Source organism: Ixodes scapularis, unplaced genomic scaffold (assembly GCF_016920785.2).
Source record: "Ixodes scapularis isolate PalLabHiFi unplaced genomic scaffold, ASM1692078v2 PGA_scaffold2__306_contigs__length_199485367, whole genome shotgun sequence".
Lineage (NCBI taxonomy): Eukaryota > Metazoa > Arthropoda > Arachnida > Ixodida > Ixodidae > Ixodes > Ixodes scapularis.
This window is the reverse complement of record NW_024609857.1, coordinates 1,703,715-1,728,348: the sequence shown is the minus strand read 5'-3', so window position 1 is coordinate 1,728,348 and position 24,634 is coordinate 1,703,715. Positions and strand designations below refer to the sequence as shown.

Genomic DNA, 24,634 nt, shown 5'->3' with positions numbered 1-24,634 from the left:
CATTTGAGTTGAGGATTAAAGCTAAGGAGGAAGAAGTAGGAAAATCGTTTCATGACCCCTTTAACTTATCGGAGATCGTTCAGATACCTCCCGTAACGATACGATGCATGCGCAAGGGCGGCGACGAAGTATGGGGTATCGTCGTCTTCAGCATTAGTTCAAGCAAGCAGCCAAGCTAAGCGCTCCTCAAAACGAAAAAAAAAAAAAAAAAAGTCTGTTTGCGTGGATCGATTTAGTATCTGCACGACTGCACACTGAAGTCTGACATGCAGTAAGCTTCTTGAACTTCTGAATATTTAAAGTACCAAATATATAGTGTGCAATTGTTTTCTTTCTATAACACGAGCGCTGTTTTAACAGACGTAGACTAGCAGACGACCACGCAGACCACATGTGCGCTTCTGAGGGAGGTACAGGCGCCAGCGCAACCGCTGCGTCTCCTGCAAAAGCGACAGGCACTTTTCGCGACACTTGGACCAAAAGTGAGAAACCTTAAAGTGGGTGAAGAAATGATGCTTTCATGTGCCGACCCTACACTGGTCAAGGCTTCTTTATTCACAGTTCTTCAAATTGACACTTCATGAAGACTTATAATATAGCTCTGTACATAAGAAAAATTTAAGAGTATAAAATAGTTCCCTTTAGAGTGGCACACACTGCATCCTCGTTAGCAACGAGAAACTTACGGACATTGGTTCATCACTGCAATCCCGTTAAAATGAGCAAAAGGAACACGCCGTGGAATGTCAAACGCGAAAGAGTACGCCCTTCGGGGTTGGCTCACAATAGCCTTCAAAAGGCTGCAGCTCAAAAAAAAAAAATATATAGTTGAGTTTATTGACACAGATTACTCGTGGAAATTTACCGGATGTATTGCTAACATCTTCAACAGAGCAATGCAGATGATTCAGCCAGCCAATTCACAACACTCCTGTTGCAACAAGACAGAACTGCACGACTAGGGAGGCCAGCTTCACTGCATAGCACCAAGGTATATTAAACTTTACACAGAGCCGAAAATATAAAACAATGGGAATATAAAAACAAAATAATGATCTGGTATGCACTGCAATTCACTTGGGGGTGCAGGAAGCCAAAAGCACAGCACAAGAAGTCATGAAATGGAAAAGTGGGTGCCAAGGGTGGTTGGGCCTTTGAATGAATCGGACATTGTCTGCCGATTTTCCTATAAGCCTGTCAAACTAACTCCTACAGATGTACAGCACGCAGGCTGTGTTTCCGTTTGGTATTTGTGTAGGGCAGACCGGCTGTACACAAATAAGTAATGAAAACAGCTTCTCCTTTATAGTATAGAAGCAACAAAAAATACTGGAATTCCTCATTTCCTTGAGATGCTGCAACACAACATTTTGTGCAGCTCTTTGGGTGATCTTTAGTAAGGTAGCATACAATCATCTCAAGGCTTCAGCTAGTGTTTGGGAGCACGAGAGCAGGCTTGTTTCTTCAGTTTAATGTCCCACAGCACGACTGCTTGGAGGGAGAGTTTCAGGTTTGTTCAAAGGTCCAACAATAGATAAAGCTCACGGTACACAATAAGAATAAGTTGTAAAGCATGTGCGGTGAAGGTAAAGGCGGCCTTGTTGTGTGAAGCGCAAATTAAACTGCAGTGAGTGAGTGCCTTCTGCTGCCAATTAATAAAAGCAGAAGTTGCCCCATATCCATGGAAAAGGTGGTGAAGGACAGCTCATGTGCAGATTCTAATAGTGCACATGGCTGTCCAGCATGTTCAAATTTACAATTGGTTTGCTCCATTCCTTTTTCCTTTAGAGAAATACAATCCATGAGAAAACGACAAAAAAGATCACATTTCAGAATATTGTTCAGGGATAAAACATGTATATACAGTAACCTTTCCAGTGTGGTATATGTAGTATCCTTTATTCTTGGAAGAATCTTTACAACATACGATCGAGAACTGAAACCAGCAATGACCTGAATTGAGCGGCGAAGTAAATTTGGCAGATGCTATTTTACTGCAGTAGTAGTTCTCACTGGACAAACACGTACTGTACACTTTTGAGACGACAGAAATTCTCCCATATTTGAAACGGGAGCACTGCGTGCGTAATATTACGTTCACCAATCGCTAAGACAGCGCTCAGTGCCTTTACAAGCTCAGAAGTGGCAATGAAGGAGCAAAACAAGGGGCACCTTAGGGGTAGGAAACTGGAGCCATGCATCTAAGCTTGCAACCAGATCTCTAGAAAAGAATTGCCTAATGCGACGGTGCAACTCAATTTACAGAGTTGATCGTTACACCTTCTCACTCTGAAGGCAGCGTTTCCCGCAGGACAAAGCACAGCTTGTGGTGAAATGGTCCAGTGAGAGTAGCAGCGAAGGAATGGAGACCCCTAAAAAAGACAGAATCCCGAAAAGCCAAGGACTGCACATGTATGTCCCAGACTCGGGACACAAGAGCCCGTTCGAGTCCCGGTGCACGGGCAATCTGGGGGTGTGCGTCTCCCATGCGGAGAGTTACTCCGCGTTTCTCACTAGAACTGAACGCCGGAAGTCCATTGGGCCGAACCCAAATTCACCTGGGCCCCATTCAGAAGCAAGAAAGATCCTTACATCTTTGTGCACGGCTCAAACATAGTATGGCTGGTCCTTTCCAGAGGAAGCACGCTCGCAACCGCCGCACTGCAGCGATTTCTCTTCAGTGCTCTGCAGTGAAGTCACTGCAATGCAACTGCCGCGCGTGCAACTTTGATGCAACTCCGAGAAAGATTGGTGCTCAAGGAAGAGCATGCGCGCTCTGTGGGTATGTGTATTTACGGCGCTACATTTCCGGGCGTAGGAGGGAGTGGCAGTCCTAGTGCCGGAGGTGGCGGGCTCTGGTGGGGGGGCAGGAGGGAGGCAGTCCAGGCACGGTGCTCGTCCTGGTACGACTTGAGCGGGATCACGAAGACGCTGATGTCGTCTATCGTGGCTGCCCGGTTGTCCGCTGTGCGCCAGTTGCGCTCCTTCAGCTTGCCCCTTGAATGCATCACCAGATCTTGCGCCGCCGAGATGTACCTGGAGCGAAACGTGTGACTGTGAACCCTTTCGCCCTGTCTCAAGAAGCGGGAGCTTCACAAAGGGCTGTGTGGTAGGACGTGTCTCGCTTCCGAAGAAGCGAAACAAGTCCTACCATGCATTCGTGTATGGCACTAATCGCGCTTTGTAAAGGTGACAAAGATATTTGCTGCCACGCATTGCTTTGTCCCGAGTTGAAAATTGGAGGTCAACAACCTCTCACTCTCGTAAATGGTTGCCTCATACTCGATTTGAAGTTGTTCCATGTGGTACTTGAATGCAGACTCCTGGAAAGCACTTCAGAATTGTAGTCGAAGCTTATACGAGAAACGTAACGCCAACATTGCTAGATCAGGGTTGTGATTAGCCGGAACCATTTTGGAGCAACTTTGCACTGCTGAATACTGTGTGGTTCGGCAAACTCACGCAAACTCTTTTTTGCCTGAGCTGAGCCCCTCTCCGCTTCTGAAGTCTCTTACCAGCTGATTGAAGTGCTACCCGCTCTTGCACATTGTGGCTGCACCGCTATCCACCATGAATGTTGCAAGTTACTGGAATAAACATCCGAGGAAATTGGAGAGGTCTGTGTTGCCAATGTTTGACAGCTGAATGTAAGTTTGCTAAAAGGGCTATGAAATGATTCTCTGACTCAGAAGTTAGAAAATGATGTTTTCCTCCTTGCCCATCAGTGAGAGCAAGGGGCGTGCTCACCTGAACTTAACGCGCTGAGTGTCGTTGGCCGGGAAGTGGTCGAGGGACTTCTGGACGATCTCCGCTGCTTTCTCATTGGCCATGACATCCCAGAGGCCATCCGTGCCCATCACCAGCACGTCGCCCTCCGTGAGCTCCTCAGAATTGACGTCAAACACCCGAACCTGGACACGACGCCCTCTTGGTACCTCCCACATAGCTCATGCAGTTTGTCTATTCCAGCTGGATCTTTATATACTGGGTGTTTCTGCGAACACTTTCAAAACTCCTTACAAACAGGGTGGCTGAGGAAAAAAAAAACTCTCTTCAGAAACAAACTGCCAGCCACTGCTCTGCCCAAATCAATTACAGGCATAAAGAAAATGTCAGTGTACGAGAAACCGTTTTTTGAAAACTACTTGTAATCGCGAATTTGGAGCGGCTCAAAGAGAGTAGGCTAGCCAAACAAAAATGCCTCCTGCGGGATTCTGGCGCTGCTGGCAACAGTTTTTGACCCCGTAGCAAAATTGGGCCCAAGTTTCATGACCAATAGCGTATTGAAGGACTCTGGTAGCATCAAGAATGTCCCATGTTTGCCAGCGATTTAGATACCTCCCACTAAAGTGGAGCACTGTTCAGTTGGGAAGATGTGGCTAGGAGACTTTTTTCTTTAATACCCTAATTTCCCTAGGATAATGAAACTTGCACTAATTAGTTTTCTCTTTTAAAAACAATTATTAGTTTTAATCTAACTTCCATAGTTTAGTGTTCAGGGGCAGAAACAATTACCTAGAAAGGGTTTTTGGTGTACAAACTTAGGGACACCAATTTTTCATAAGGAGCATGGTACAATAGCTCATTTTGCTCCCTATGAAGTGTAGAGCGCCAGTATCCAGCCACAAACTGAGCATAGGGCTTTTAATTTAGAAAATAAAAATTAAGGTGTCATAGAGCCTTCTCTTTAGAAGCCCTTAAGAAGTTAGTTAAAATTTAGAACAATTCGCAAAAACATAACTAAGATATTGCAGCTCAAGACAGAAATCGGACAATACATCAAAATTACATTATAATTATAAGATTCCAAGTACCCAAAATTGAATGCACTAAACCCTGAAGACAACCCAGTTGCAAAACAATAAAAATGCATTTGAAAGTTCAAAAGATAAATACTATTCAAACATCGGCTACAATTACACAAAATATGGCCAAAACATAGGTAGGATGTTCAGGAAACATCCAGAGTCAATAAAACCCTCCCACTGTATGCCGTGACTTTTCCGCCCCCCTTTTCACCGTGTGCCGTCAGACATCAGCTCCATTAGCTGCTACCTCTCACGTCAGCATTTCGGTCTTCACAAGATTTTGGTTGGCAGTTTTTGCGGCAGCGGCATAAACTTTCTTGCTAGTAAAGGTCTGGTGATGCAGCGGTGCTAGTAGGCTGAGAATTGCGCAAAAGTTTACGGCTTTAAACTGAACGCAAAAGTCATGCAAGCTCCCGCTGTAATAGCTTCGCTTTGCACTCGTATGTTTCCATTTCACATTTCGACGAAAATGTCAAAAGAAAAATTTTGCTCACAGCACTTGCTCTTCTCATTGAAGTTTGGAGGAAAACGAAAATCCCTCGCGACTCCCAGCTAAAACCCAGACGTGCAGAAAACCTGCACTGGTGACAAGCAGGGCAGATCGCACTACTCGCAAGTATCGCCAGTGCGCCAATGTCGTACATGGCCGAACTCGGAAAGAACCGTAGCCACATGTTCTGCATTTGTTTTCGAAGGACGCAACCTCCTTTTCCGCAGCACTGTCAAACGTGAAAGGAGCATCGATTGCGACAAAACACTTGCCGTTACCATGGTTGGGCTTAGCAGGCTGCAGTAAACGTTCTTCTGCTGACGTTCTCTTGCGTATGCACCGCATTTCTTCTAACTTGAGCTTGCTTTGATAGTTCCAAACGCGAAAACCACGCCTTTTACTGTTGCCTGTCACATATCGAATCGGAACATTCAAAGCGCTGCTGTCCCAAGCAATAGTTACTCGAAGATGGCTGATATTCGCGTAAACTTGAGATTTTTCGAGCCACCGCGAGCGTCATACACTTTTTTTTAACTTCTCATCCGAATATTATTCAGATTTTTTTACTTATAAAAGTACCATGTCTGATGATAATAAAGCAAGCAAAAAACAAAAAATCAACAATGTTTAAAAATAAACTTGACTTCTCGACTTAAACCTTCCCTTACCGGCCAAATCACACGACAGACCGAATCGCGATTTTTGTCCGTGGATCGTGTATCACGTGACTGTCACGTCACCAATTCCTGCAATTCGCGCCTCATCTGAGGATCCGCGAACTGAAATGGCCGAGCGCCTTCTCACTTGCAGATTTTTAGCGGGCGATTGACTTAAAAAGCGTTTCACCTGGCAACAGTATGTTTTTTTTTTGCTTTTTTTTACTAGCAAAACAAAGATGATGCATCAGTGTGTTTTGTGCGTTTGCTGGTTTACTTTACCACACGATTCTTGGTTTTAGGCGTGAAAGAAGCTGCAGAAACTTTGCCCAGCTGACGTGACGCAGGTTCCGGCACTCTTCCAGGTCCGTGTAAACATGCTTCTGTCAAAACTTGTCTAAACGCTGCTTTTTTGCACGTCCAATCAACCTTTTATCCAGCAAAACATTTCTCGTGACAGCAGTTGCTTTGGTGTAGTGAAGCGTTGCGACTGAGTGCAGAGTGCGTAAAGGCATCTCCAAATGCACCTTCGCAAGCCCAGGACTGGCTCGCTTTTATGTCGAAGCCTCGTTGAGCAATTGTGTCAGTCATGCCTTGGTTTAGTAAAGGTAGTGGCGCTTTGTGCTAAGCCTTTCATGGCACTCTGTCTCGCTTTGTATGTCACAGTGGCACACAAAAATTCTTTTTCGCAGTAGCAAAGCGACTGTATGGACAACGGTGCTACGGGGCAATGTTGAAGTCTAGCGGCACTGAGGGATCACAAACAGGTTCGGTCCGTCCTCGCTGTCATCTGCTTGTCGTCTCCTTCCAAGTCCTTTGTGGAGATGCGTTTGGGAGAGGAACGATCTGGAAGGTTGTTGTCACGTGATCAATCCGTTCGCGAACCAGTTTGTCGTTTCAACCATAACTGGCGGAGTCGACGTGTAGAAGCTACAACGGTACACGGGTGCCCGCAGGATTCATGTTTCAACAACGGAGTATGTTTGCATACTTATGGGGTGCAGTTCTCAAAACATTCATATCTGACAAACGACTGAATTCTGAGCCTACACTGACCTGTCCATTAGCATGAAAATAAAAAAAATTCCACTTAAGCTTGTTCGCAATCTCATTTTATCAAGCTGATTGCTAAATATAAGCAACTAGAAAGTTTAATTAAGGCAATGCATGTTTTACAATGTATTAACATGAGCATATCGACCACATGATCTATGTAATGTAGCAACCTCGACATAGAAACTTATTCGGATGCGATACTCAAGACGTACAGACTTTTTCTTACTTTTTCTACCTTTGTCGCATATTTTGGCCACGTCAGAACATATGAAATACCGTATAGACGCGTGTAATGCGCGCAGACCATTTTTTATGATTTTGGGCGAGAACTAGGGGTGCAGCCATTACACGGAAAAAAACAAAAAATTAAAAAAAAAAATATTTTTTTTTTTTTTTTTGAAAGTTTTATTAGAGGCCTTCATTAAATGAAAGTACTCACACGTCTTGGTAGAACAAGAGAACATTTATCGGTATTGCAAAGACAGGTGTCCAAAGTCCTTTTCACTCGTCCGTAGTAGAGCTCTCGCAAGCACAAAAAGATACACTGTGTCTGGTTCGGGACTGTTCGAGATAAAGTAAAAGGCACAAACAGACAGGATAGAGTGCCTCAATGTTGTTGGCTGCTGTAGCGGATGGCGCCATTCGCCGGCAGTACTTAAAAAAAAAAAAAAACATTCTTGAGTTTTTGTATTGCGAACTAGATGGCGCTTCCAGCCATTCTAAAATCGTAGGTGCGACCTATACAAGGGTAGTTTTAGGGTATACTTTTTTCCGGCTTTTTTTTTTGTTTAAAGCTAGGGGTGCAGCTATTACACGAGTGCGGCCATTGCACGCGTACACACGGTATAGAAAACCTCAGTTGCAGCTTTGTCTGATCGCGAAGTAGTGTGTCTTTGGTTGAAAATATGGTTTGTAATGACAGCACAGATGACACCGCACACTTTTACAGCCTGTACACAACTCGTGCGAGGCGAGATAACCGAAGAGGGCTGGCTCCCTCTACTGCCACAAGACGGAAGGTACACCTGCCTCTGGTTCGGCCGTGAGGAATGGCTTGATGTCCACGTTGCTGCTCTGGGCCTTCAAGTCGTGGTCCCCAAAACCTCGGGTGACACCAATCGTCGCCAGCACCCGACTCTGAGAGAGAGAGCGAGGGGGCTCGGAAGGTGCCCTTGCACCCCATCAGGGGGCGACGGTGGGCCAACTCACCCGCTTTCCTTCCCCGTAGATCAGGGGGAACTTGAGGTCCTCCGTTGTGATGGTTTTGTAAGCCCTGAAACAGTTTCGTCCAACGGTAGCTTCAGTATGACCGTTTGAGAGCATCGTCACGCATCACTAGCCAGCCCGGAATATTTTTATGGCTGAAGTGGCTGGGATGTTAATGAGTTTGGGTGCAGAGGAAGGGGGGTCAAAATGCACGTGAATATTATAGGGTCGGCTGGATTTCGGGCAGGGGGGGTCGGTGGTTTGAAGCCCTACGAGCCCCCCCACTGGCTACGCCACTGCTACACACACTGAACAATATTAACCGTCTGTGGTCACAAATGCTTATGGGCCAACTGAGGCTACAATACCTCAAAATGGCTTCATAATATGTGTAGTGTTAACAATAATTTCTAAGGCATCCGGCATTTGCAATGTAAATGGAAGAGTGTGAATGACAAGGCCGTGAAAGCGAACAACTCGGCCATTTCTGGCACAAGACATCCGCCACCCATCTTGGGAACTACGTGAGACGAGCCACGAACTAACCGAAATAATGTGGGCTAACTAAAAAAAAAAAAATGAAAGCTAAGCACACGAAGGGAGCATAGACACACATGTACAGACTTCCCGCACAAAAAAGGTTTACCTTTCACTTTTTTAAATAAGTATATTAATGTACTTGTTGAAATATTATTAGTAATATAGATACTGCTGAAAAGTCGCCGTGTCCAACAGGGCAGTGTCAAACTCAATACCCCGAAGGCTGGATCGTACGTTTGCGTTTGAACGTAACCGTCGTTACAATCGCTCAGGATGAGGTGGTTGCTACAGAAACGGAGCTCCACACAACGCGTCGCGGCAGAATACAAGGAGTCGTAACCGAGTCGGTTGCGCTTTAATGAAAATGTCAGAATCGGCCTTAATGGCGGCATCACGCGGCATCTCCGCGCCTGTAAAATGAGACATCTGCGACAGTGGGGAACTGGGAGCTGGTTCCTACACATTTTTTTATTCCTTTATTATGCCGCTTTCGATTCATGATATTAGCGATTTGAATTTTACTTCTGCCGCAATTCATATAGAAACTTTTGGAAGTTCTTGCGACTACCACTACGGAGCAGAGCTTTCTGAAAGGAGTCCGTTCTCGACAGACCAAAGCCCGGGGGGGGGGGGGGGGGGGGGGGCAGGCGAGGGGAGCGAGTTTGCACCCACCATCCGGTCATGTAGGCGTCCCTGCAGAGTAGGCGCTTGCCCAGATCCGCCCTCACGGGGCGTCGGATGAACTCCAGGTGGGTGAAGTCGCTGCCCAGCAGCTCGGGGCACTGCATGCCCTGCGGGGATGGCCGGACTCTCGTCAGGGCAGGGGCGCTCTCCCCGGCCGCTCTAGTGCGACCCGGCAACACGGTCCCAACATTCGGCGCCTCGAACAGTTAGTGAAACGCAACAAATGACCAAATTCTACTAAAGGCGTCGCTTCGTTATGCATCACTCATTTCCTTACATCCTACTTTTCGTTAGCACAATTACCATTTTACGGGTTCCCAAAACCTTCCTAGGGTCGCGTCTTACAAATGAGCCTCAGACCGAAACTTGTAAGCACAAGACGAGCGTGTGAACCGCGCGCCTAACCTAGAGTCACTAGGTAGGTTTCCAAAGTACCAAAACTCCCTTTTCCAGACGGTGCACGGCCATTTTGGGGACGGTTGCCAGCGGAGCTTGTTTTTAGTCACTCCTTCTGGGGGAGCCAGTACAAACAGGCAGAGACAAGTTGTTCTATAAAAAAAAAAAAATTTCTCGTACATCACAATTTTTTTTATGCCTGCGATTGATCGCTGTATCCAAGTGCAGACTTACAAATAAGCTTCTTTCTTTTGTTTTAAAATAAAATTATGTTTTTTCACAAATGAAAGGGAGTTGAACAAACATGAGCGTACGGGTTTGCACTGTCTCCCCTTGCAGCACCGAATTTTGGCAGAGGGGGCAAAATTAAAATTAACGATTTCGTCTTTGTATGTGCAGATACAAAGACGCTGACTTTAACGAGAAAAGCTCTCAGTGCGATGACGCATCGCCGCAATCTAGGAGTGGCTAATTCAGATTGGGTCAGAATTTCTTGTCCCAAAGATGGAAACCACACTGTCAACTGCAATAAAAGGATTGTCGGCAAAGAGAGAAGGAATGCAGTATTCTGGAAACTCGACCAGTGACTTTAGCAAAACAAAGATGGAAACTACACTGCCAACTGCAACAAAAGGATTGTCGGCAAAGAGAAAAGGAATGCAGTATTCTGGAAACTCAAACAGTAACTTTAGCAAAACCTGGCCAGAAGAGGGAGTTGCTCTCACTCTTCCCACATGCCCTGGTTTTTTGCTTCTTTCTTAAAAGTTGAAGCACATGCCTCTGTGACCAAAAAAATTGAGACTGTAACCTTGTAGTTTTCTCCCTCCCCAAGAAAGGAAAGGAACATTATGAAAACCCTCATAAATTTGGTGATGCGAAAAGCCTTTCAGCATTAATGGCCAACTAGACGCCTTTCCGAAAAACACTCAGCCCCAGGAACAAGGGATTCTTTATCGAGCCCAGTCACTCGGTTTGAGGCTAGTCTCTCGCCGACGTCCCAGCTAATCCTAACCAAGTGGTTTCTTCAGTTCGACAAGCGCAGCCAGCGTAGATGCAAATTCAGGCACTGCTGGCGGCTAAATTCTTATATTTTTCCCGCTGCCTTTTGTGTTTCACCGAGCATGTATTTTCTCAAGGACATTGAGAAAGCATTGTACCAACGAGCTTGAGTAAACTTAGAGCGGTAAACCAGCGGTCAAAAATGGCATCCCCCAGTCGCCGCCATCTTGCCTGTTTGCCACATTAGTGATCACGTGATGCTAAGATGGTTGTGCCCAGAGGTGGGCCAGATCCAGGCCAGATCAGATTGGCCAGACCGTGGTCAGCAGATGGGCACACTGGGGCTGCGTTCGAATCTCACTCGAATGGCGCCGAGTTATTCCGGCGCATCAAGTCACGCGACAAGACAGATGCAGCAACGCTGGACGCGGGTTGGTTTTCGAACGCAACGGGTACGATAACTTCACCCAGGAGTGAGATAGAAGCTGCGTTCGATTTACTTGCACCTCCTGCACCGGTGCAGAAAAGTCTGCCTAGTTGAGAAAAGTGTAGGGCAGTCTACTTCCGGTATATGTATTGAGATACGACCGGAAGTACACCGCCCAGCACTTTTCTGCACCGGTGCAGGAGGTGCAAGTAAATCGAATGCAGCTTCTATCTCACTCCTGGGTGAAGTTCTCGTACCCGTTGCGTTCGAAAACCTACCAGCGTCCAGCATTGCTGCATCTGTCTTGTCACGTGACTTGATCCGGCGGAATAACTCGGCGCCATTCGAGTAAGATTCGAACGCAGCCCCAGAGTGCCCATCTGCTGACCGCGATCTGGCCAATCTGATCTGGTCCACCTTTGGGCGCAGCCATCTTAACGTCACGTGATCGCTAATGTGGCAAACAGGCAAGATGGCGGAAACCGGGGGGGTGCCATTTCCACTGCAGGCAGTGGGTTCCGGTTTATTGCTCTAAAATAAGGCTCAAGCTCGTTGCATTGTACCCTATTTAAAACAAACAGCAACAAAAAAAGTCAACTATTTTTGTTGGGTGCACGTGCGACAGAATGAATGCTACTGGAATGTTTGTTTTATTTTACGTTAAAAATAATTAACAATAGAAGATAGCCGAAAGGCATGCATATTTCATGCACAAATAACGTGTTTACCTATGGATTGGATTTGGGTATAAAATTTAGCCAGTGTTAATATTCAAACAACATATTGTATGTACCACACAGTGCAGCGTCATATGAAAAGAACTTATTTGAGAAAGATTGCAAATAACACAGCCCTAGAGTGTTGACGAAAGTCACATCTTGAAGATCGGACAGAATCCAAGAGGACTTTCTTTTGGGAAGAGCTTCCTTTTTTCCACACCAGCGCCAAGGAGAAGGAACGAACGCGACTGACCCGTTCCCCACCCAAAAAACTACTAGTACCATATTTTTGCGATTCTAAGCATTCCCCCCCCCCCCCCCCTCCCCAACTTTCAAACATAAACACCTGAAAAAAAAGTTTGCATGTGAATGGAAACTTTTTTTTCTAACAAAAAAATCTGAGATCGAAGACGCCGGTATCGTCAAGCGCCGGAGTCGCGAACGGCCGCTGGCACTTGGTTTCAACGTCAGTTAATAGATGGCAGTACATACCACCATTTTCCACTTTTGCATCCGTGCAGCCACTATCTGCCAGAAGCTACCGGTGGACTTCGAGGACAAGCTTGTCAACTTCAAACGTTATCTGATGAAGCTGCGTCGTGAATCTCGTTACAGAATCGGGCAGATCGGCAATGCTGATGAGACCCCAGTGTACATCGGCATGCCAAGGACGTGCACCGTGAACGAAGTAGGCGCCCAAGAAGTAAAAGCGCGTATGACTGGCTATGAGAAGCGAAGGGTGACCGTTATGCTGTGCATCACAGCCGACGGTCGGAAACTTGTACCCTACACTAGTATCCTCAAAAAACTAGTTCCGAGAGCGACTAGTCGACTGTGGTGCAAACTGATGGCAAGCGGCTTACTCTCCAGTCTTTACTTTATTTATTTCCTTTAGAACATTTATTCTTTCATTTTGATTATAATAAATTCATATTTCTTGAGCAAATTTCGTATTTTCAGGGCATGTTCTGAATCTAAGCAGCAGCACCCCCCCCCCCCCCCCCCCCCTTTGAACATCGCGGGTGTGAAAAAAACGATGTGCTTAGAATCGAGTAAATACGGTATTTTTGACGATGACTGAGGACTCTACGTGGATTATCTCTGGAAGTGAGGAGAAAAGTTGGCATTATTCACAAAATCGTGTCGAAGGCCGTTCGATGTCCTTCCTTTCCTTCGTTTCCCGTGAATGTCAAGCAGAAACGTTTGAATGCCAGGTGCTTACCAGCCCTATTTTTCACAGTAGAAGATAACACAGAAAGGGTGTGCAGCATGCATAAGAAAAATTTATGTGGAAACTTTCAAGAGAGGCCGGAATCTTAGAATGCAAAACCGCGAAACATAGGTGGACAATCGTGCAGAGCAGAATTCAACAGTACAAGACTGTGAGAAAATTTCTAGCTGATAAGAGGTGCGAAAGTCACACAGCTGCATCATCATCAGCAACAAGGCTTTTTTTTGAAGGTGTACACTCTGCTAAATCGAGAACAAGATAGTACACATTGGCTTAAATTGAAAGTACTATATTATTTTGAAAACTAGTATTTTTCGGAATTCAAGATTTGTTACATTTTGGTTTAACCGTACTATATGCTACACCCTAAATTACTGTGACATGCATTGTAACGCAGGATTGTGCATGTATAGGGTGGTTCAAGTCACCAGGCTCGTTCTAAAATGAACCGTAAAAATCGACGCCTGCACGTAGCCATCTAAACTTTTCGTCAAAGGTGTATTTCACAGATTGTTTTTTTGTTGTAAAATTACAAGGCATAGTTCTCTTTTAGTAAAAAATAGGGCCAAGAAACTTGCCAGGGTCTATGGCAGGCAACGACCCAGACGACCAAGTCCAGTAGCGGGGTGTGTTTGGCGTTTGTATTGATACATGGCATCGGGAGCAGCGTCTAAAGATGCAGCCGGCCAGCGAAAGATAGCAGACGACACACAGACGAAATCCGTTGGCAGCAGAAGCGCCGCCATTACGCAGACGTGTTTTTTTACTTTGTAAGTTTTGCTTTTATTGTTCGCATTTATTTTTTAACCGAAGGTACATTTTAAAAAGATTATATTCATTCTAATAAATCACGGTGGTTTGCGAGCAGTCGTGATAAGGAGGTAGCGCCATCTATCAATATGAACGCCAAACACAGACCGCTACTGGACCCCTGTCGTCTGCGTTGCTGCCCGTCGTAGACCCTGGCAAGTTTCTTGGTCTTATTTTTTGCAGAAAGAGAGCTACGCTTTGTAACTTCACAAGAAAAAAACGACCTGTGAATTACACCTTTGACGAAAAGTTTGGATTGCTACTCGCAGGCGTCGATATTTAAGGTCCATTTTAGATAGAGCCTGGTGACTTGAACCACCCTACTTTAGAATACCGCACATCCGCCCATACCACACTAAGCCCCCATACCCAAATTTGTAAGATCTGAGAAAATATGCATAGTACAGATATGTAAAATTGATGACCGGACAAGCGCCCACCCCCCATTTTTTCGCGATCATCTCTAAATATTCAGTGGGCGCTTGCCCGGTATTTTACAGTATATATATCATGTCTGTAAAAGTTAGTAAACTGGCTTGCTCAGACAATGATTGCAACAGCTTGCATGTTAATTGACAGTAAACTGTCTCAACTTTCCAGTCTATCATGAACCCAGAAAGAGTAAATATTCAAAAACCAAGGAATAGCATGTGCCCTTATCTTAAGTGGTAAATGAGTATGATGAAAGATAAAATGAAAGAAGCAATTCCTTATAATAGATAGAAAAACATGATGATAAAAGTCGTCTTAACAAAGCAATTTTGCCTATTAAGATAAAATCTGGGTGAACTAGTTGAAATTGCATCTCTGAACAAACCGATAGAGCTGATTTTTCTCTGTGGCCGCTTACCAGGTGCTTGATGCGGGACCGCTCAGACTCGGGGGTAAAGTCGGCAGACATGGGGATCACTTTGTCGCCTCGACAGATGATGGCCCTACGTGACAAAAGACTCAAGTTACGCCGCAATTTTGGGCGCAAGTGTCAAGCATGGAAATGTTCCCTTCTTAACCTCACACAACCAGGAAGGCAAAAAGAACCCCAAAAGAACATACTGCTTACATTCTATAGATACCACCCCCCCAAAAGCTTTTAACCACTCTTTTCCTTCTCTTTATGTAACAATTTTACATTTTTATCCAATATATGATCTTGCGCATTGGAGTCACGTCCGAAAGGTTGATGATGACAAATGTAGATTTCCATCACCGAGTACGATAAAAACTAAAAGAGCGCACAAAAATCCCTACTCACAAGCAACGTCACCCTGACAAAACAAATTCGCTACGAATTTAGGTGCCTAATCTAATGTTCCAACTTGCGAGGTTTCACTCCTAGCAATGCCACCTAGGACCGCACTCCCAAATCTGTGGGCCCTGGAGATCCAAGTTGCAGGCGCTTGGAGAAAATGCGCACCTGCTGTCGCCTGCGTTGGCCAGGTACAGCTTGCCCAGAATGAAGAGAGCGACGAGAACCGTGCAGCCCCCGGTCATCTTGTAGTGCTTCTTGTCCCTCGCTATCTGCTTGTCCTGCAACCACACAGCAGCAGGCTTTGAAACATCGCCAAGGCGGTCGGGGCATTGACTCGCTTAACAAACCCCAAGAGAAAGTCACTGGCTGCAGCGAAAACTCTCACTTTCTGCCCCACCGGGCTACTATCCCCGTCACGAATTAGAATTGCACCTGAACTGCATGGATTGGGAAGCAAAGTGGACTAAGCTTTGCAGCAGGCATGCTGGCAATCCCAGATGTTACATTCTAGTGCGAGATAGAGCACGCTCGTATTTTCGGGCACTTGGCTCACCATGTCCCAGAAGGCGGTTTCCAGGGCGCCGATGATCAGGCTGTCCGTGCTGATCTTCTTGTCGCCGGCCCCGAAGGGGAGGAAAGTGGCATTGTCCTTGGCGTCCCCGTTCTCGACAGTGGACGGCAACAGGAGGTCTATGATGTTCATCAATTTCTCCTGCGAGAGAGGTCCAAAGAGTGGCGCCTTTGTTTACAGTATGCAGTACTGGTCACCATTCGCCTCACTTTTCTTTCTTTCTCCGCCAAGTCCTTTTGCCACCGAACCCTGGTTTTCCTCTGGACTGGAGGCGTCTCATAATTCTATTTTTTTTTTTCCGCAGTTTTTACAAAGGATTTCACAATCAAGAACCGTAGTAAAAAAGAGTTTGGCAGAACCGTGGTAAAAACAGTGTGGCTCCTTGCAGAATGTTACAAATTTCCCCTTTCATGCATTGAATAAACATTCCGTAAAGTTCCGAAAGAACGCCCACCCAAAATGAAGATAAATGAGGAAAAACATCTTCATTTTGGGAGGGCGTTCTTTCGGAACTTTATGGTATGTTATATATAGGTGCATCCTAGATTAGCTTTGTGTTATTTTAGCAAAAGGTACACATTTCAAACACCAAAAGCATAATTTCTTCGTCTAATAACCAAATATTCTAAAAGCATGACCTTTTTTCGTGATGTGATAACGAGTATAGGAATTACTGGGGTGTGCTATTGTCGTAAAGCTAGCTCTCGCTTTCTGTCTTGCCACCTTTGCACTTTTGCTTATCACTTTTACAGAACAGAAAGTATCTGGCGTGCATTCTGCACACACACTACCCTGTTTCAACTCAGCCAAAAAATAAAAGTGTGATGTCGGCAGGCTCAATTTCTTCCAACTTTTTAGGTGCACCTGCACCATGCCTGACAGAATATTTTTCAATTCCACGCATTTCATTCGTGTATCAATCTGTCTTATTGTGATGCATGTGCCTGGGCCTTCAATACAGACACTTAACTAAAAAAACAACTTCGAGTGCCACTGCCGTCATACCTGAATTATTTTCTGCAGGGTGTTAGAGGCAGCCACTGCTACCCCACTGCCCGCATGTCCATCAAAGAGGGCAAAGTAGACCCATGGCAGCATCTGTTCCACCTGCACAGCAAAGAAACACAAGTCATTGTAGAGCACTGATGAGATCTGCCACTGTGCAAGTTTAGTTTCACGAAGAACTGGAAGCAGTTGAAGGTTTGCCACTCAGAAAACTTAACCATCATACTGTGTGAACCATAGCAAATGGAAAGTTTTACATTCTATGAGATGCAAACATTCAGTTAGGACACACAAGTGGTAAAGAATTTGCATTAAAAGTAAAATGTAACGAGGGAAAAGTGTCCCGACAGCGGGTCCTGCAAGCCCAGGCAATGCTGGCAGAAGTCAGGTCTTAGCGCACATACTAATGAAATTCGTCTGGCAAAATATTGCTGCACCGAAGTAAGCATCGCTCCGCTTTCATTAGAAAGGTGAAAAGAAAAAGAAACACATGGTGCACTGAACACTTGACATGTGCCACGGTATTTATAAAACATTCTCTAAATGATAAAAATAAAACTGCTATGTTCGACCTGAGACAGTGCAACAAAAAAAAGGATTGACAATAAAAAAAAAAAGCTTGTTTTAGTTTTAAGAAGCATTTTAAAAAAGTAATTTACACAATGCAATGAAAAAAGAAACAAAAAAAACTGACGCTACATATTTAAAGCAACCACTTTAAATTACAGCTGGGGCATCAGACCTGTAAAGTTAAAAAGTAACTCAGCTTCATTTTTTTTTTTTTTTTAAAAACAATGCAATCCTCTTCAGTATCACCTAGGAAGACCACATCAAATATTACGAAGTAGATCAGTCTAAATGTTTCTTAAGGGGTGACACCACCTTCAAGTGTCGACTTTTAAACCGGTAGTTCAATACTGATGAAATTTGGAGGGTCTATTCATCTCGTTGCCTAAATGCACTCTATGAAATTTCATCTCTGTAGAACTATTTTCCGATAAGCTACAGGGGGAGGTGCACAGCTATTGATGTAAGTCGCCTCATTTGGCATGGAAATCTAAATTGTATAAAATTGCTGGAGAATATTGAGCATTTCTAAGCTTTAGCCTTAACTAGAACATATGGTGGTAGGGCTATCTACTTTTTACCTTAAAATTCATGTTTCTTTTAAGCAAAATGTCCATTTGAAAAGCATTCCACCATAATGGGGCATTTTCTCCTCATCAAAACTCTACGTTTTGGCAGTAAGAACTTTATTTAAATAGAAAAAGAAATATCTAGCCCCCCTTCTTCATTAAATTTCAGTTCAGAAACATCCACAGAAAAGAATACATTCAGCGATTCACTGAAATGATAGATTTCCTAAAACGGAAGTTGCTGCAAAAAAGTGAAACTAAGAAAAACCTGTTTGAAGTTTCCACACCACTACATTTGCTTTTACTCGAGGTGGTGGCAACTAAAAGGCACCAAGGGCATAGATGGTGCCTTCTGCTTACACCCAATCTCCAGCATGGCTTTGCTCAGTGAGTCCGAGCTTAAAGCGCTTTCTCTGAACGTGATTTTGTTGTCGTCATTTGGACACTGATTGTGAAATGAGTGAGGAATTGGGTATGGTTGCAATACACGAACCAGCATCACCAAGTATGGGCGGGGCAAGCGTCATTGAAATACAAAGCAGACAAACCCACGCGACTTTCTATAAATGAATGCTGGTTTTAGTCAGTTTTGTGTTCAGTCAGGGTGGCCTTTTCGATTCTTGGCCATATGCATAGCCTCTTCTACATGAAAGCTGGACTTCTATGATGTCCTCGCCCAAATAGTCTGGTCTCAAACAAAAATATTTAATGTACTGAAACTGAGAAGAAATGCTCTTTCTAACGAGAATATGATCATCATTCAAGGGCACACTGGTGCAAAGCTACAGCAGTTTGAAAATAGGAAACAGAAGTTTCACATCTCAAAAACATATGACTTTGCATCGTTGGTTGACCGAAAATGTTTTATTTCTCCGTAAATACTTCAGATATTGCAATAAAAATTTGCAGGACTATACACTCTTAGTTGTGGAACCACAATACAGAAAAATACAAAAATTCATTTTTTTTTCTCAAAAACTGCAATTTTAAGGTGGTGTCCCCCCTTAAACGGTTCGGCAAACTTCGCAACTTGGCGAATTTCCAAAGTCGGCTGACTTGAGAGGGCGAACTGAGGCGCAACCAACAACACAGTCAAGGCTACAGCGTGGGCACAGCCAACATCGAGCTAAGCGTCATCACCATTGCCTCCTTTTGCTTGTTTTTACTTCTCTGGGCAAGCACAACAGGTGACATCAGCAACATTTCCTCTCAAGGCTTAGAGGTGTCCACGCGATTGGCATAACGTGCCTGCACACCGCACTTCTTGGGAGCCTTCCGGCCACCCTGCCGTGGTCCCACCGTTACCACCGTCTCCCGTATTACAACCGCCATCTTTGCCTCGTCGTAGACACCGAAACGTGGTAAAGAGTACGGTGCAGACGACACTTGCGCCTGCCACACGCCCGCCCCAATCCCGCCCGTCGTAGCGTAGAGGATCACGTGACGTCTCGTACTACGTGATAGCCATGTTCTTGGCGCCCCAAGGCCAATATCGCAGTACGAAGCCAAAGTTTCGGTTTCGATTCGTGCTTGGGTTCAAAATTAGATTTAAAAATATATAGCCCATCTCTTGCGAAGCAGATCACGTAGTGTCTTTTACTAGAGCTTTTCAGTGCAAAATCACTCATTTTCCTGAAATCTTCAGATTTGAGCAGAGTTACCCTTTAGGAAACACAGCACAGAGATAAACATGTAAGTAAATACTTCTTTTTTTTTTTTGCAAAATAAATTTTAGGCGGTACTAGCTGTGAAAGTTGAAGTGTGCCACTCTTCTTAATCGCGCTGTTTTTCAAAATGAATTCATACCAACTCGCCCAACTTTCCATTCTAGTAAACTCAAACAAGGACACGCTTTTTACAATACTGCGAACTCTCTCCGGTGATATCCTCGGACAATGCGGGCTAAATTCCAAACGAATGACACAAAGAATAAAGCAAGGCATGCGCAAGCCACGTGCAACATCGCACACACCGTGTCACTGCCGACGGTCATTTCCGGTGTGAGCGGCGAGAGGGGCGGTGAGGCGGACTCCCGCCTGGGGCTCCCCGGTGGGTCGCCGTCCGCCGCTGGCTGGACGTTCTGTTTGGACCCCGACTCCCGGGGCTCCCGCGGCGCCGCCTGGACATGGCGCCGCACTGCGCCCCGGAAGATGGCCCCCTGGTCCTCATTGCGCAGGCTCTTGCCTGCATTGATGGCCCTGTGGAAGACCGCCCCCGTGAGACACCAAGGAAGCTGCCTTTTCGGAATTAATTTTTCTTTAAGAAAGAGCCGTAGACTGTTCCACTAAGGGCTCTCTGGGTGGCACCATTTTGTTTGACAGTGGTACCATCTACATACATCCGGGCATTTCAACAAAATCGTCGGGGTATAAGAGGAAAAGGGCACGTGCCCGATAGCAGACCCGATAGCACGTGCCGGATAGCAGATAGATGTCCACCATGGGCATTTTAACCGATTCGGCGGGGCAGAAGGAGGAAAGCGCATGCGCCGTTCTTATTGTTTGGCCAGTTCTGGTGGGCTGTACCACTAAAACTGCCCAAACATGGAGACTTATTTCCCTTTCCCCTCCCACTCAAGTAAAATGATCTATAGTGAACAGCAGAGAAAAGTCTCAGTTGTGCACGTTCCAGCGAGAGCTTCCTACCCTCAACAATTCGCGACTCCAACTGTCTATAGGTGGCGCTAGAGTTCCTGTATAGGCTTGCTACGAGAGCCAGAGTTGCGTCACAACCACCGGCTTTCCCGCATGACCCGGGGTTCTGCTTGTCACGTGACTGAATTTGGCGATAGCGGCGCCACATGGCGCACTCCTTCTCCACCTATCCAGGAAACAGGAAGAACAGGAGGCAAAAGAAGGGGAACATACGGCAGAGCGAGTACAACGTCGTCGGCGAAGCGGCCCTACCAGTGGCTTTCCTACACGGCACTTGGAATTTACTCCTCACGTGATTGGATCTCGGCAAATAGCGGCACGGCGGCACGTGGAAAACAGACGCGCAACTCTGGCTCCTGTAGGTGCTCGATGTGGCGACACTAGTCTTCCAAAATGGCGGTTATAGTGAGGGTCAGAGATCCGTGCTGGTATACCAGTTGCTGAGCCTGTCTAGTGCGCTGGCTTCACTGAGCGACTCAAATTATTCCCGCTTATACGAGGAAGCTCAGGTGTTATGCACCGAGGTCACCTCTTTATCCTGAAAACAAAAACGGTGTTTAGTATAATATTTATGCCAGGGGGAACGTTTTAATTCAGGAACATAATCAAAACTAACTTATATTTTGGATTTAATTTCTCAATGTAAGTGTTCATTTCAATTCACAGCATAATTACTGAGCAGAAGGAATTGTTTGTGGAAACTTTATTTTGTGACATACTAACGAATCCAGGCGCTTCAAAATATTTTGTAGAGTTTCGTTTTAGAAATAACATAGAATATTGTATTTGTTGAGAAAATCAGCGCTAATATTTGTGTTTTTGCTGCTTTTCCTCACTCAGATAGTTGTCATGTGAAATAATGAACTGCTGGCCCTTTAATGGGCTTTTAGACATATTGACGATTAACTGTTTTAGCATTTTTCCCAGCAAAAGAATAACAGAATCAAATCAAATTTTACAAAATATCACCACGGGTGACGAGTTTAAACGTATAAATTAAGAAAGACTATTCTCAATATGAAAACCCCAAAACAAAATCCGAGTCAGACAACAGAAGTGTTTTTTTAGGGCAATACATGATGCATGCGACTTTATATCACATCCAGTGTTTGCCTATCTTGCTAACAACGACAGAGTTTTTCATATGCTAAAAGGAAAACAAGGTGAGACCTTCCTCTAGACTATTATGGTTAAATGGCATATTTTTGTGATTGTGGCATTTATTGGAGGCCTACATTACCACAATCTATATTAATAATAATACAATTAAGATATTAATACATAGTTTTTCAAGCTCTAATGCAATTCGTTGATCTAATTTTAAACGTGCAAACAAATATGGCAATCCAAAGTTGAAAAATTATGATTACTGGTGGCAATTGCAACTTCTTTTATTAACACATTATAAAATAAAAATAGTCTAAAATCAATGAAAACATTCTAGCTAGTCTGAGAAATCCACGTAAAATGACATTCAATTGTTGGTACAGCATATCAAAGTCGTGAATTTTGACAATTGGCAAACCAAGTGCCCCGAAATAAAACAAAGCTTTCCATTGCTTTTTAATTACAAAACTTCCCAGAACATTTAGTTTCCTTCATTTTTATGCGCCGCCGTTTTATCTACCTCAGCCCTTCCAGTTTGAAGAAACGCCTGACAGCATGCATGTCTGCTCACTGCCGCAAGTTTCGTTGGCGTTGGAAAACTGGTGAAACAGTAACGAGTTTTAGTATTGTATGTACGAGCAAACACAAGCACTGCGAGTTTGCGTTTGCATGCATGTTCCACACTGCATGTGAGCAGAACCCAAAATTGCAGCCTTAAACTAGCATATTGTAACGACGCGCGTGCGCAAGGTGGAGCACGCAACTTCAACGCAAATGCACGGAGCTTGACTTGCTTTTATAAGAAATACTAGAACCTTCTAGTAAGGTACAATCCCATACTGGCTGCAGCACTACATTAGGCGGGTGGAGAGTGTTGTTCACATTCAGAAACGACTGTTTGCGAGCTATGATCGCAAGCACTTCCACCGTGCCCACTGAGCAGGAAAACTGGGGGACCCTCACTACGATGCTTCTCGTTTCTGCCGCGAGAGGGCAAGCAATGAGCTGGAGATGCAAATACTTCGGCTTCTCTCACGTTTTGAGCATTCAAGCACATCCGATGCACGACAAGTCGAGCGCGCGATATGAGCTGCGTGTCCAAAAGAAGTGCCCTGCCATTGTCATCCTGTCAATGACTACAGGAAAAAATATTTTGAGTAACCTCGATGCATGGCAATAAAGCCAACTGTTGCAGAATACGTCATGTATATGTGTCTCTATCTGTTTTGCCCATTTGGTTGGCTTTTGGGGTAATCCGTTAGGGGCGCCGACACAAACACACGGCATCAATCGGCTTTATGCCAAGTAGCAAGGTCAGTTCAAATAGTGCGACAACGCGAGTATGCAGCAGAAGTAGCAGTGCTCATCCAAGCGGCTCTGCTAGCGCAGAAGTACGGCCTCAGACTATGAAGCAAGAGGTTCGGGGTTCGATTCCTGGCAAGGAACAAGGGGTCTTCTGTGATCCCTCCTGGTGGGCGCCGAGGGAGACTTGGCTGAGTTATGTTTTCGCTCTGGACTCAGAAACGAGCCTCTAGATGCATTATGAACTACAAAAAGATGGACATGGGATAACAAGGACAGACACAGGAGAAATTGCATGCACCTCTACAACTGCACGTCATTGTTTGCTTTTCTTTTTTAGTTTTTTAACGCAATTTTATTAAGAGTGTTAAACAAAACCACTTATCGTTCTCCAGCCATCGCAAAAGTTGGAACCCGGAGCCGACATTAACGAGTAAAAAGCCAAAGGAGAGAAGGTTACCTCGGTTTTCACGTGCACACCTGCTGCTCTGCGCGGTGAACGTATGCTCGCGTATGCGTTGCTTAGCCCATCCCAGCGTTCCAATGGCGATTTCAATGGACATATTGTCGAATTTTGTTGCATCGACAACAGCCGCGCTATATTTTTGTCGCTGCAAAGCAGAACTTGCCAAACATAAACAAAAAATGCCGCTTCATGGACAAATCAGTGTACGGCCGTGTTAGTAATAGAGAAACAATCAATAGATAGCTCAAGTACCACTCCACTTCGCGCACGAACATGTCAACTCGAGGGCAGTGCACCCCCTCGAGCTTTGCAGAGAAGCATCGGGAGACGCGCTGATAGGACGTCCACCGTCGACGAGAAGCCTCAGCATGCACGTGTACAAACCGTGCTGTGACGACCTCTACCATAAAACGATTGCCCATTCCAACCAATTTCCAACTAGGTACCGTTGGGCGCGACGCAGAAACATCGCCTAACACGCAAGCATGATACTGATATCGTTCGCATATTTGCTCATAGGCTTCCGTTCTTATATTCCAATTTAGAAAGGCAGTATCCCGTAGCCAGACGCTTGCGATGTTCTTGAACGTGGCCCTATTGCGGGTTCGAGTGAAGCACGGCAGCGAGCCTCCAATGAATGGACGGTTCCGCGCGACAGCTGCGAACGCGGAGCGCGACGGCGTACGTACTCTGCGTAGCCGGCGTTCCACGGTATCTTGGTAATGTCCCTCGGCACGATGATGGGGCGGATGACATGGTCCGCGGACACCTGGATCTCGTCGTCGGACGTCAACTGAAGGAAGCTAGGCCTCGTGTATTTGAACTTGAGGGGCAGCCTGTCGGCTCCGGCTGGCTCGCCGTCTTTCACCGTCGGCAGTGCGTCCAGGCCTCCGACCACGTTGTAAATGGCATTCTTGAAGCGGTTCAACATTCTGGGCGGTCGGGCGCCGGAGCGCGAACCATATGCACAACCGCACTCCGATCGGGCCCCCCCGAACGTTCTAAACGACAACTCTGGGAGCTGCCATTTTGGAAGCTGGCGGCTGGCGTGTGCGGATGTTGAACAAAGCCACGTGATGAAAACACGGTAAGAAACCATATTTAAGCAGATAGATTTTATTT

The 24,634-nt window shown here is 45.3% G+C and overlaps 1 protein-coding gene across 1 annotated transcript; it reads right to left on the bottom strand.

The window, feature by feature from the left end:
• Positions 1-513: 513 nt before the first annotated feature.
• Positions 514-24,560, bottom strand: LOC8040915 (protein phosphatase 1H). Its single transcript, XM_029980500.4, has 11 exons — positions 24,202-24,560; positions 19,956-20,181; positions 16,848-16,949; positions 15,825-15,983; positions 15,437-15,549; positions 14,873-14,957; positions 9,429-9,547; positions 8,220-8,283; positions 8,040-8,147; positions 3,748-3,911; positions 514-3,036 (listed from the first exon to the last, which is right to left on the bottom strand). The coding sequence occupies exons 1-11, from the start codon at positions 24,441-24,443 to the stop codon at positions 2,793-2,795; spliced, it is 1,626 nt and encodes a 541-aa protein (XP_029836360.1). The 5' UTR covers positions 24,444-24,560; the 3' UTR covers positions 514-2,792.
• Positions 24,561-24,634: the final 74 nt, after the last annotated feature.

Excerpts from the sequence above, each read along its gene's own strand:
- LOC8040915 (XM_029980500.4), bottom strand. The coding sequence starts at position 24,443 with ATGTTGAACCGCTTCAAGAATGCCATTTACAACGTGGTCGGAGGCCTG. Across the intron at positions 20,182-24,201 it reads TGGAACGCCGGCTACGCAGA|GGCCATCAATGCAGGCAAGA; the intron begins GTACGTACGCCG and ends GGTCTTCCACAG. Across the intron at positions 15,550-15,824 it reads AAACCGCCTTCTGGGACATG|GACAAGCAGATAGCGAGGGA; the intron begins GTGAGCCAAGTG and ends GTGTGGTTGCAG.